Raw genomic sequence first — 12,612 nt, forward strand, 5'->3', positions numbered from 1 at the left:
CAGCTTTAAGAGGAGTGGGAGAGAGCAGGCCCGGAGGGATGAGCAGGGGTGCTGGGCAGGGACCCCCACCCATCACTGGCATCCAACCTGATTTTACACAGATAAAACGGAGAGAAGAAGACACTACTGTGGGGCAGATATGGGAGAAAGAGGCCATTCCACTCGCCCTGCCTGGGGGCTGGGAGGAGGGGTTGTTGGGCACAGTGAGTGGAGCATGTAGATCCAAGCCCCAGGCCTGTTCTAGTCCTGGCCGGCTGGGACACCGTCTCTCTCTTGGTCACTGACCCAGCCAGGCTGGGCTACAGGGCTCTCAGGGGCCGGGGCCTCCCTGAACCCTAGGGCTCTTCCTATATCTGGGAAGAGAAAGGAGTCCTGCAGATGGTATGCTCAAGGAGCAAAGTGGCAGGCTCAAGGAGCAAAGTGGCAGGCTCAAGGAGGTGCCAAGGGGTGGGGGGGGGGGGAGGGGGGGGGGGGGGGGGGGGGAAGGTGGGTCAAGGAGGAGACGGGGACCCGGATGATCAGTGCCGCCCCCCTCCCCCCATCTCCATCAGGGCCAGCAGGGCTGCCCCACCTCTCCCTCACACACCCTACTGCCACTTCTCTTCTGCTTTAAAGATCCCTTCCCACCCCCCCCCCCCCCCCCCGCCCAGGGATCTAGTTTCCAGTCTAGAGGTGGTGGGGGGCTGCTCCGTGAAGGTGACAGAACTAGGTTTCAAGTGAACTTGAACAATTTTTTAAAAACACCAGCAAATGTACATTTATCCACCATATGATTGCCTGCGCTCACTAAAATGTCACTTTCTTTGCATTTGGTTGGAATTGTATCTACTCAGCAGGTAACACTGTTTAGCTCGTGCTGATGTGAAGTTCTGAGTGGCAGTTATATATGTCTAGAGTTAATTAACAAACCGGAAAACAAGACAATTACTACTTAATGCATGCCACTGGTTGAGAGACTACATCTTTAAAGGAAAAATTATACAAAGTGTCCTCACCGCAAAGGTTGGGAGGCTCTATCAAAAGGGCTTGTGCAAAAGGGCGTGCAAGGTCCCCAGAGCTGGGGGTCTGCTGATCAGCTGTGCTCATTGACGGTGGTCTCCCCATGCTTGTTATATTTGAGGTCCTACATCCTGTTGTATTTAACACAGGATGCAAAGAGCACCCTCTGGCTCTGGAGTTGGGCATGCATCTAGGCTTGAATCCCAGCTCCTGTACTTATGAGGTTGTGGGACCCTGGGCCTGTGACTTAGCGTACTCTCTGCGCCTCAGTTTCCCCATCTGTAAAATGAGGATAATAACCAACCACATCTCGCTGGGTTACTGTAAATATTTCATGAGGTGATACATGGAAGGGCCTTCGCGCTGAGCCTGGCACGTACTAGGTGTGCTCAGTAAGTATCTTATGAGTACTATCTCTGTTACTTCCACTAGCACTGGTATTCTTACAGCTGTTCGATGGACAGGCCAGACAGGGGTGTGTGGCCCTGGGGGCGTGAGGAGAGGGCCGCGGGCCACAGAGGGCGGAGAGGGAAGAAGGCCCACGGGCACCCACCTGCCAGCTCCAGTGTGACCGAGCAGGCCTGTGTGCCATGGCGGTTGCGGGCCGTGCAGGTGAGGGGCCCCACATCTCGGCGGCTCACCCGGCAGATCCGAAGACAGTACTGGTCATCATCGGGCTGGCTCAGCTCATACACCCCTGCCCGCGCCTCCAGGAGGGCCCCTCGACAGCTAGGAGACACACGACAGGGAGGTCACCCACGATCCAGCCACAGGGGGGTCAGACCAGGACGGCCAGAGCTGGATGGCCACAGCTGGGGAGTGAGGCATGCCAGGCGGGGCCCCACCTCCTCCAGATGACCTGGGCCTCCACATGGTTGAAGGTGACCGTGACGCTGGTGGGCTGTCCCTCCACCACATACACGATGTCCGGCTTGTCCAACACAGTGGGAGCCTCCTCCAGGGGTGGGCCTGGCCGGAGGAGAGCACAGGCTGATGTTGGGCTCGATACCAGGTCCTTAGCACCCTCTACGCCTTTAACCCTCCCAACCACCACCGAAGCTCCATTTTTGCAGATGAGGAAGCTGAGGTTCAGAGAGGTTCAGCAATTTGTCTAGGGTATGCAGCCAGGAAGGCTGGGACTGCGCCCCCCGGCTTGTCTGATCCCAGAGCCTCAGCCTCGCCCACCGTGCATGCTGCCGTCAGGAGGAAGAAGCGCTCAGACTGGCTGAGGTGGCCCCCAGCCATGCTGTTCCCACCAGAGCTAGCAGGTCCAGACCAGCCCTTGAGCCTCCACCAGGAAGACCCAGTTCCTTGGCCCTGCAGCCTCCACCCCACCCCAGAGGAGTACCCAGACTCACCACGCTCCAGGAGCTGTGCAGGCTCTGAGGGGGGCGAGGGCTTGCTGCTGCTCTTGATGGTGGTGCTGAGGACCCGGAAGGTGTGCTGGACCCCCTTACGCAGCCCAGTGGCTGCCCATCCAGGCTCCCGCAAGCCCGTGGCCAGCGCTGTCCACTGGTCCGAGCCCAGAACCTGGTGCTGCACAGTGTAGGTCAGGGCGTCTGGGTCTGGTGGGGAAGCAGCTGCTGGAGGTGGGCATTGCTGGGACATCCCCCCTTGCCCCCCATTCAGCTGGCTCAGGACCTAGAAACTCCTCATTAGTCTGCTCTGAGGACCAGCCTCAATTTCTCCTGTTGCTTCTGCCTGCCCCCATCTGCTCTTTCCAAACACTGGCCCAGCCAGCCACGCTCAGAGCCAGCAAGATGCCAGGCATGGGGTCCAGCTACAGACACGGAGGGAGGGAGCTTAACTCATATCCCAAGTCCTTGCTACCCCCTGAGGTGGGGAAACCGAGGCACAGAGCAGGGAGAAGTCATGCACAGGGAAGGGGAGGGCATTCCCAGGATCATGATCCAAGCACCAGTCCCTCTGAGAAAGGGAATGTGGTGGCCCCTTTGTGGCCTTTCCTGACGCGCAGCCACGGCTTTATCCACCTTGGAAAGGAGACCAGCCAAGTGGCTCCTGGCCATGTTCCCAGCACTCCACCCACTCTTACCATCCACCGGTACGCTTCTCTGGGCCTTGCCCCGCAGCCTGGCTCCCTTGGTGCCCCTGCCTGAGCCTGCCCACGTTCCATCCCCACCCCACAGCCCTGTGGGGCCTGACCCACCAATGGCCATGTCCAGACTCCTGGGAGGGTTCCATGTGAGCGTGATCATCCTGCCAGTCACAGCAACCACCTGTGGGGCGCCATCTGGGGGGCCTGGAACCACATCTGAAAGCCACAGGTTGGAGGTCTGCCGTGTCCCTCAGGGCCCAATGGCTCCACAGGATCACCAAGCCTCAGGACGGTGGGCTGGGGGCACAGCCACAGGCCCGGGGGCAAGGCCAGATGGCTCCCAGGGTCCAAGGAGAAGGGAGCTAATGTGGAGGCCCCTCCCTCACCCAGGCCCCCGTGGAGGGCCAGAGGCTAGGCTGTGGATGCAGCAGACCGGAGGGCACCTGCCTCACCTGTGACATAGAGGTGGGCATAGCACGCAGCTTTGCCCAGCTTGTTGGCGATGACACTCTTGTAGACGCCGGCATGCTGAGGTCCCACAGCAGGGAACACCAGGCGATGGACATCCCTGTCTGGGGGGGTGGGGGGGAGACAACGACACTGGGCCTGAGCCAGGAGGATACTTTGAGGGGTGGGCCCATGCCACCAGGGGCCTGGCCCTTTACCCCTACTGGCTGCAAGGAGCAGACAAGGGGGCAAGAGCAGGGCAGACGGCAACAAGCATGTCCACCCCGCAGCAAAGCCGAAATCCAGGCTGCCAAGCCTGCACCTGCAGCCCGGCCCCTCTTGCCCGTCCCTCCGGCGACTTCTCATCTTCCCCCCACACTGATTCCCCCTCTGAGCTCCTATCCCGTTGACCGCCCCTCATCTTCGCACCTCTGGGGGTCACACCTCGGCATCAAAGTGCTAACCAGGTTTTGTTCCGCAGGCCCCTCCCCCAGCTCCCCCTCCGTCCGCACGGCCATTGCTGGTCCCACCGGCAGCACGGCACCCATGACCGCCCTCCACCGGCGCCGTCCATGCTCCACCAATGGCCCCGCGTGTTACCTCTTGACCTGGAAACCTTAAAGGCACCTCTTGCATGTGGGCTAGCATCCAGAACCCTCAGCCCAAGGGCCCATCCAGCCACATCTCCTGCCCTTCTTCCTGCTATTCCTCCAACCCTGACAAGCCTTCGGGTCCCTGCACAAGCCACAGGAGTTCCATCTCCAGGTTTTTGCTCACAAAATTCCTCCCTTCCGGAACCTTCCTCTCTTACCCAAGACCTCTTCCTTCAAGACACAGTTCAAGCGAGTGCCAGCCTGGGAAGCCTCCTCTGCACCCCCATCCCTGACTGCCTCCCCAGGACCTCCAGTGCCAGGCCCGCACTGTGTGGGGGGTGGCCCTTCCTCTCTACTTGCACGTGCCATGGCTGCTTAAAGACAGAGCCGACATGTCCTGTCAGGCCTGGACCCCGATGCCTTACACGTAGTCACTGCCAGGGATGTTATATTATAAATGATAATAAGAGTCGTCTGTTCTGTGCCCAGTCGACGCCAGCTACTTGACATGCGTTTTTTTTCCATACTCCTTTCAACAACCCTGCAAAATTATCCTCATTTTACCAATGAGATCAGAGACATTAATGGACTTGTCCAAGGTGACACAGCTAATCAGTGATGGAGCCATGCCTTGAACTTGCTTCCCTCTGATTCTGAACCTCCTTCTTGATGCTCTGATCCCTGAATGATGATGATAAGGAGGCCATCTCAGGGGGGTCGTGAAGGGGAAGAGGCCAGCCTGTCCTCCTGCACGTCACGGCCAACCCCAAACACCCCTCCCGTCTCCGAGTGGTTATCTCCACACGGAACAGTCACCCATTCATTTATCTCCGCTGACACTATTTATAAAGGAAGAGAGAACAAAGGCTGCCACCGACCCCAGATACAGAGAGGAACAGGGACGCCTGCTCAGCTCCTGCGACAGACACCCGCCCAGGGCCTCAAGCAGAATGAGAGTCAGGGGAAGGGTCAGAGCCACAGAGGTGGCTCTGGAGAATGGGGTGGGAGCGTGGGGCACGGGGGTCGGAGGGCAGCCTGCTTAGGAGGTAGGCCCCAGAGTCAGAGGGTCTGTTCCTGCCTTCGGGCAAGTCCCTGTCCCTCTGTCAAGGCTCCATTTAAGTCCCTGTCCCTCTGTCTGTCTCCGTTGCCCCATTTGCAAACAGGGATACCGGTACCCGCCCTACAGGCCCTTGATGAGGAGGCTGAGCTCAGGGCCCGGCACTCACAAAGTGCTTAAGAAAGGTGAGTTCTGTCACGTTGCAGCTGTAAGAGGAACATCACGAGACTCAGATCCCTTCGAGGACGGAAATGAGACGCTCCCGAGAGAAACAGTCCTGGCGGAAAGCACAGGGTCCCGAATCCGTTCCTCTGTATTGCTCCCCTGGCTCCTTTACTTTTGCTGTTGTTATTGACCCTGGCCAAGCAGCCTTTTGGGGCCAGACACTGCCCACGCCGGCCTTTTCACTGAAATTTCTCCAGGAAGGCATGAGCAGCCCTGCTTTATGAACAGGCAACAACAACAGCAGTAATAATAAGATGATCATTTACGGACCACTTGCTATTTGCCAGGCCCCCCTCAAAGTGCTTCGTACGTATTAACTAATTTAATTCTTATCATGAGCCTATTGCAGAGGGGGAAACTGAGGCCCCGAGGGGTTCCGTAACCTTGCCCACCGTCCTGCCGCTGGTCAGCAGCAGGTTGTCCTGCCTGTCTAGTACGTGCTAAGGGGGCCACCCAGGCCCGGAGTGGCGACTCCGTGGGTGGGGCTGCACAGCTCCAGGAAGGAGGCCCTGACCTCAGAGCCCCTCTGCGCCCCCTCCCGCAGGGGCCCCATCCCTGAGCAGGCTAGAAAAGGAAGGCTCAAGGGCAGGGAGAGGGTGAAGGCGCTGCAAGCGAAGAGGGTGCTGGAGGGGACACTCCCCAGGGTCCCTCCCCGGACACATACACTGTGTCATGCGCCGGTCGTCGCTGCTCTGGATGCGGTGGCCATTGTGGAACCAGCTGATGGTGGGGTAGGGCAGGCCGGTCACCTGGCACTCCAGCATGGCCTCCTTGGCCAGGCCCACGTCCAGGTCCTGCAGTGGCCTCAGGAAGTCGGGCATGGACAGCCGCTCCAGCTCACCCTGCTCCGGCTCTTCCGGGATAGACGGCATCTTCTCTAGCTTCGAGCTGCAAGAGCGACATGGCTGCCCAGAGGCCCAGAGCAGCGCCCCCCACCGCCGGCCGCCCCAGGAGCCCTGCCGTACCTGGGGCCGGTGGCGGCCGTCCGGGGCTCCTCCACATAGAGCTGGGCCGAGCACTGGGCCTGGCCATGGGTGTTGGTCGCGCTGACCGCATACAGCCCCTCGTCCTCACTGCCCACGTGGGCGATGTGCAGAGAATGCAGACCCCCTTCCTGCCGGAGCCGCAAGTTCTCGCTCTCCTCCACCGGGCGGCCTGGGGGAGGAAGCGGCAGGAATGCAGAGCACGCTCAGCGAGCGGCCCTGCCCTCTGGGCCTTAGGGGTCCCCCAACATCTGCAGGGCGGAAGGCCATACCAAAATGAGTCCAGGTGACCGAAGGGGATGGGGTGCCGCTGATCTTGCAGTCGAAGTGGGCTGCACGGCCCTCCAGCACCTCCACGTCCTCCAGCAGCCAAGTGAACAGGGGCGCCAGTGAGGGCCGCACGGTCAGCCGGGCGCTGCAGGTCAGCTCATCTAGTGGGAAGGGGTCATCACTGCGGCAGGGAAGGCCTCGGAGTCCCAGGCACCCCATCCCGAAGGGCCCACCGCACACCGGGCAGGAAAGGGGGACTGGGCCCAGGGCAGTAGATTGAGCAGAATCCAACGAGGTCCCCAGACACTGGAGCGAGGCAGTGGGCAAGACCCTAAGATCTGGCCTTCTCAGGAGGGTGGAGGTTGGCAAGAGTGGGTGGCAGGGAGGCCATGGCGGCCGGGACCACAATGGGAGCCCCTCCTCATTGCCCCTTGCCCACTCAGGATGCTCAGCTCAGCTCTAGGAGAGGGGCCTGCAGGCCAAACCTGGTTCCTCCTCCACACCTTTCCCCTGCCCCTGGGGAAACTTTCCTCTGTGCCTGGGTGGTGCCCACCCTCCCTCCCACCCGTCCCAAACCCAGAGCAATGCTCCTTGGCCCTAAGACACCACCCCACAAAACGTCTTCTGGGGGAAATAAGAACCCCTTCTGGCGACCCGATCCTCTCCTGCTTACAAAGACTTCCAGTGTCACCTTAGGCGCCCATCACCACGAGCTGGTGAGGCACTATCTCTGCCCTTCAAAGGAGGACGGGGACCAGGTCAGAGATGTCATTCATAATAATAATGACTGACATTTATTAGGTGTCACCCTTTGCCAGGCTTGTGCTGTACTTTGCTCATTACATACATTAGCTCATTAATCCTACCGGTCCCCCTACAAGGTAGCTTGCCTCATGATCCCTTTTTCCAGATGGATAGTCTAAAGCTCAGAGAGATGAAGTGACTTGTCCAAAGCCACGTGGCTGTCCGTGGCAGGGCGGGAATTGGAACCCAAGTCCGGGTGGGTTGGCTAGACCGCGGCGGACTGGCTCCCTACGGGAACACCAGCTCACATGGACACAGAAGGCACGTTGTGCCAGGTGCCACTCCACATGCAGATTTTATCCAGGCAGGTGGGCTGCCTGATCTTATTTTTGCACCTGGCTCTACACTTCCAGCCCCCTCCCTCCGGCTCCTGGGCCCCCACGGCAGCCCCAGGGCCTGAGCGGGCAGTTACCTTTGGCCGTGCTGAGCTTGCAGGTGTAGACACCGCTGTCGTCCTCATGCACAGACGTGAGCAGCAGCTTGCATTTCCGGCCATCGAAATGCATCTTGCATTTGAGCAGTGCAGGCTGCAGCAGGCGGCCTCGACAGAGCCAGTCTACCTCCACGTCGGCAGGACCCGCCACCAGGCACTCAAACAGCGCCATCTCCCCGGCCCCCACGTCCACGTCCTGCAGGGGGGCCAGCACGGCCAACGACCGGCTTTCAGGATGTGCTGGGGGGAAAGCGGCCACAGGGGGGCACGCGTGGAATAGAGACACAACGAGGCGAGGGAGACACACACACGCACACACAAAGAGACAGACAGATACAGAGAGAGAGATGCATTTTGTTCCTTTGGAGACAGGGAAAGCCCGCCCGCCTGGCCGGGACAGCAAGGAGCTCCAGGGCCTGGCTTCAGGAGGGCCACCCAAGCTGGGCCAGGGAGGGTGAACTCAGGGGAAGTGGGAGGGAATCGAGGGCAGGGGATCTGAGAGGGCCACGGAGGGGCAGAGACGGCGGCGGAAAAAAAAAAAAAACACAGCACACCAGCTGGGTACAAACTGGACTTTATTTGAGCTAAGAAACAGCTTTGTTCAAATATCTCCACACCCATGACAGCAGGCCCTTATTCTTTGGCCAAGCCTGGCTAACACCCTCATTCCCAGACAGAGCATCCCGGGCCCTGACAGTGAATAGGGGAGCCCCAGATGAGCCCTAAACCTGCCCAGAGCTGGACTCGGTCAGGCCTCCTCATCAGCGTAGGGCCTGAGGGCCTCTGGCTTTTGGTCTCTTGTGAAATAGAAAGTGTTGTGCCATTTGAAACCCGTTTCTGGAATGGTGAGTGCCCCGTCCCGTTTCATGAGCCCCTTGTCAGCAGCCTCCTGCCTCCCTAGGCCCCTCCAGCCTGTGGGTGCCATGCCGTCCTCTCCCGCTCTGCCTCACCCCACACCTGCTCAGAGGCGTCCTTCCCTGACTGTCACAGACACACAGACAGACAAACAGATAGACAGGGCCTGTAGCAGCGGTGACACATGCGCTCGCTGGGTGCTCCCCTGCAGGGAGAGACCGGGGGTGGGGGCAGGTGTCTTGATACCCTCATGGCTGCCCCTTCCTGGCACTCGGTCCATGTGGGGGCTCCCAGCCTGCCCAGCCGTATGTCCGCTTGGGGGGGAAGGGTCCATAGGGGCCCATGGGCTATCCCAGGATGCTGCATGAGGTGGGGAGGGGATGGAATGGGAGGCTGGGAGAGGGGTCCGGGCCGGCGGGCCGGCAGGGTCTGTGGGCAGGAGGCAGTGAAACACAGCGAGGTCCGAGAGGTGCCTGAGACAGGGGCGCGGCTCGGAGGGTAGCGGGGGGGAGCGCAGGCGGCCCCCTGAGCTCACTCGCCTGTGTACAGACAAAAACCTCAGTCAGCAAGCGGCAGGTTAGTGCAGCACACACGCACGCACACGCACACACACGCACGCACGCCACGCAGACCTGGCTAGGGCCCTCTGCATGGACAGCTGCCTCTGAAACCGCCAGGGCGCCCTGCCACTCAGCTCCCCCAAGATCAGGTGCAGATGGAGGCACCAGCAGCCAGCCAGAGGCCGGGCGGGTCTCTGGGGTTCCCGGACAGGCGGAGGCCGTGGGCAACCAGGGAAAGGGCATTCACGGGCATTGGGGGCACCCAAAGCCTAGGGGATGTCAGGAGGAATCCCAAAGAGAGAGAAGCACCGAGACGTGGGTTAACACAGAGAAGCAGGGCAGAGCCAGACCCCGGAAGGGAAGGAACAGGCCAGGTAATGGGGGCCGGATTCGGGTGCAGGGAGAGCTGAAGGACTCAGAGACCAAGGAGGTGGCAGCCCCAAGAACAGGAGGCACAGGGCAGGTAACTGAGGCAGGCAGGGCCCGGTGGAGGTGACCATGACTATGAGGGTCTGAGCTCCAGCAGGGGCTGGGGGTATCCTGTGAAGCTTTCCGAGCTGGCCTCTACCAGGAAGGGAGGGATGATGGCTGAGTGCAGGAGCTAAGGAGGGGTTCCCAGCCCTGAGCTGCTCACAGGAAAGGGCGAAGTAGAAAGCAAGGTTAATGGCCAGCCCTAGGGAGGAAGACCACCAGCCCCCCAAGAGCAGCCTGGCTAAGGCCTGCCTGCTATCCCCGTTGCCTGAAAGGTCCCCTGATCTTCTGCCCCAACTCCGCGGGGGCCCAGCCCTCTCCACATTCCACGGTCCTGCTCACCCTGGCACCCCTGGGGTCCCTGCAATGCTTCAAGCCCAAGTCACCCCAAGGGCCCCTCCGAACGGGTCCAGCTATCAGACTCTCCCCACTGCCACCTCCAACCACAACAGCTTCTACACAGCAATGGGATGGGTAGGAGGGCAAAGGGGCAAGAGGAGAGAGGCGGGGTGGGTGTGAGGGAGGAGCCTGGTAAGGGCAAGGTGACAAAAGCTTGGAAGAGTGTGGGGAGAGGACAGCTGGTGGCAGGAAGCAGGGTCTCTCTCTAGCTAGCATCAGGGACAGGTGTGATTGAGCATGGGGAAGGCCGTACTGTGTAGCAGGCTGAGCACTGAACAATTCGCCGTGTGACCTTGAACAAGTCACTTCCCCTCTCTAGGCCTCAGTTTACTCAACTACAATATAAGCAACCAACTACGGGATCTCTAAGGCCGAAAGTTGGCATCCGAGCAGGGATGAGGCCGGGGGTAGGGCTGTGGGGCTGGGGTGGGGGGTGGTTCACGGAGAGTGTGAGGCACTCACCTCTGACCTCCAGGCGGGCCTCACACTGCCGGGCGCCATACTCGTTAACCGCTTTGCAAGTGTAGAAGCCAGCATCGGCCCGCTCGGCGGCCAGGATCCGTAGCCGGCACAGCCCGCCCTCTGCCTCCTCAGCAAAGCGCCGCTGGTCTGGGCGCACAGGCTGCCGGTTTCTCAGCCTGTCAGAGGGACGAGAACTCAGTCTGGGGGCCCAGGTCCTGACCTGTCCTTGCAGGCTCCTCACATCATCCACCCACTTCCCAGATCTGTCCGCTGGGTTATAGGGCCAAGTGTTCACCCTGACTCTGCCATCCCACCCCTCCCCCAGCAACTTCCCGAACACCTCTGCCTACTTGGATCTTACCCTTCTTGGAACCTAACTACAACTATTCAGCTCTCAATAGTTCTGAAACGTCTTTGTGTCTTATTTCTATTATTTATAATGAACAGATAGCTTTGCCACTTCCCAAAATGAGTAAGAAATAACTTACAATGTTAAAAAAAAATCACATAGGGGACTAGACAATTAATTACAAATGAAAACTAGGACCCAAACTAATAAAAACCCAAGCAAACAGTAATCAGGGTTCCAGGCACCCGGGATAAAGCACTGTAGCCAAGGCCCCCCTGTAACCCCTGACTTTGGCCGCTCAGAAACAAATTGTTATGCCCGGGCCTAGCACAGGGCTGGGCGCAGAGCAGGCCTCAAAAATCACCCTGCTGTCACCTGACGGGGGTGGGCGAGGGTAGCCTTCTCTAAGAGATGACTCCTGCCCATTCATCACCAGCTGAACAGACAGGAGACCTTCTGTTACCCAAACCACTCCCCCCAGAAGGAGAAGCCCCGAATGAGCCTGAACAAAGGAGCAGGGGCATGTTCAGGAAGCGGCACCACTGGACCTGGGATAAGACCCCTGGGCAGATCCCAGGGAAGTCCACAAAGGTCCACTCCCCTCTCCCCAGAGCCAGGCCTCACAGGGCCAAGGCTGGAGCAGGGCAAGCTGACAGGGGTGCTGCTACTCACCAGGAAACCACTGGCTTGGGCTCCCCCTGCACACGGATGCTCATGGTGACATCTTGGCCTTCTCTTACTGACTGGTCCATAAGTGAGACCTGAAGGGGACCCCAAAATGTCAGGGGAGACAATCAGGGCCCAGCTGTGGCTCCTGGGGGCCAGAGGATTCTAGGACAGAGGCCTCTTCCACACCGGGCTGCTTGAGGCTGGCTCCAGATAAGAAGGGTTAATGGGGCCAAGCTCTAGGTCTTGCGCGAACCTGGTGTGGCCCCAAGAACAAGGGCACACATGAAGGAATGGGGGTGTCCGGGGGCTGCATGCTGGCCTCAGGGGTCTGACCTTGAAAGTGGGGGGTGCCTTGGAGCCCGTGTCGGAGGAGCGGCGGTTCTGGCTGGGACTGAGCTTCATGGTGGGGGTGCGGGGCCAGGTCTCTCCAGGCTCCGGAAACTCCTCTGGGGGGCTCAGGTATTCCTCGTCAGAGGTGATGGGGCTGCTGAAAGGTGATGTGGACCCGCCTGGAAAAGGGACAGAGAACAGACAGTGGCACCAAGAGAGACGCCAGAGGAGGAAGGGGGGGGACAGAGAGAATGAGAGAGCTGGATAGATCAGCTCCAGATCAAGGACCCTGATAAGGTCTGGAATGATCCACACAGCCCAGGAAGCAGGCCAGCCCTGCCCTGACTTTACTTCATGGGGCTCCTACTTGCTTGCTGTGTGACCTTGCTCAGATGTCTCCTGTCCCCGAGCCCCTGAATCCTGCTCTGCCCCAGACCCTCCTGGCACTGATACTGTTGAACTTCCCGAGTAGGGGAGCCACAGCAAATAGCCTGGGACAAGGGATTCAGGCCGCAGAGGGGCCTGAATGTGACACCTGAAATTCCACTGGAGCAGGGAACCCACATTCCTGGTGTGGACCTGCAGGCTCCTAATGCGGATGGTCCCCAGAGTGGTACAGCCCAGACACCCGTTTCTTGGGTGAGCTGGGC

The 12,612-nt window shown here is 59.8% G+C and overlaps 1 protein-coding gene across 6 annotated transcripts in view; it reads right to left on the reverse strand.

Annotated features, from left to right (window-relative positions):
- Positions 1-12,612, reverse strand: part of SPEG (striated muscle enriched protein kinase) — a 49,005-nt gene that overhangs the window by 17,778 nt on the left and 18,615 nt on the right. For 5 of the 6 annotated variants that reach the window (XM_032401500.1, XM_032401536.1, XM_032401508.1 and 2 more), the window contains 12 exons: positions 11,966-12,141; positions 11,636-11,724; positions 10,615-10,790; positions 7,847-8,107; positions 6,633-6,791; positions 6,343-6,532; positions 6,042-6,265; positions 3,508-3,627; positions 3,167-3,271; positions 2,358-2,564; positions 1,845-1,968; positions 1,553-1,728 (listed from right to left, as the gene is read on the reverse strand). In XM_032401500.1, coding sequence (XP_032257391.1) covers positions 1,553-1,728; positions 1,845-1,968; positions 2,358-2,564; positions 3,167-3,271; positions 3,508-3,627; positions 6,042-6,265; positions 6,343-6,532; positions 6,633-6,791; positions 7,847-8,107; positions 10,615-10,790; positions 11,636-11,724; positions 11,966-12,141 — 2,007 coding nt within the window. Of the gene's footprint in view, positions 1-1,552; positions 1,729-1,844; positions 1,969-2,357; positions 2,565-3,166; positions 3,272-3,507; positions 3,628-6,041; positions 6,266-6,342; positions 6,533-6,632; positions 6,792-7,846; positions 8,108-8,406; positions 9,262-10,614; positions 10,791-11,635; positions 11,725-11,965; positions 12,142-12,612 lie in introns of those variants that run through there. The other variant, XM_032401543.1, reaches the window with a different exon arrangement.

The sequence above is a fragment of the Phoca vitulina genome, unplaced genomic scaffold (genome assembly GCF_004348235.1).
Source record: "Phoca vitulina isolate PV1807 unplaced genomic scaffold, GSC_HSeal_1.0 scaffold1, whole genome shotgun sequence".
NCBI lineage: Eukaryota > Metazoa > Chordata > Mammalia > Carnivora > Phocidae > Phoca > Phoca vitulina.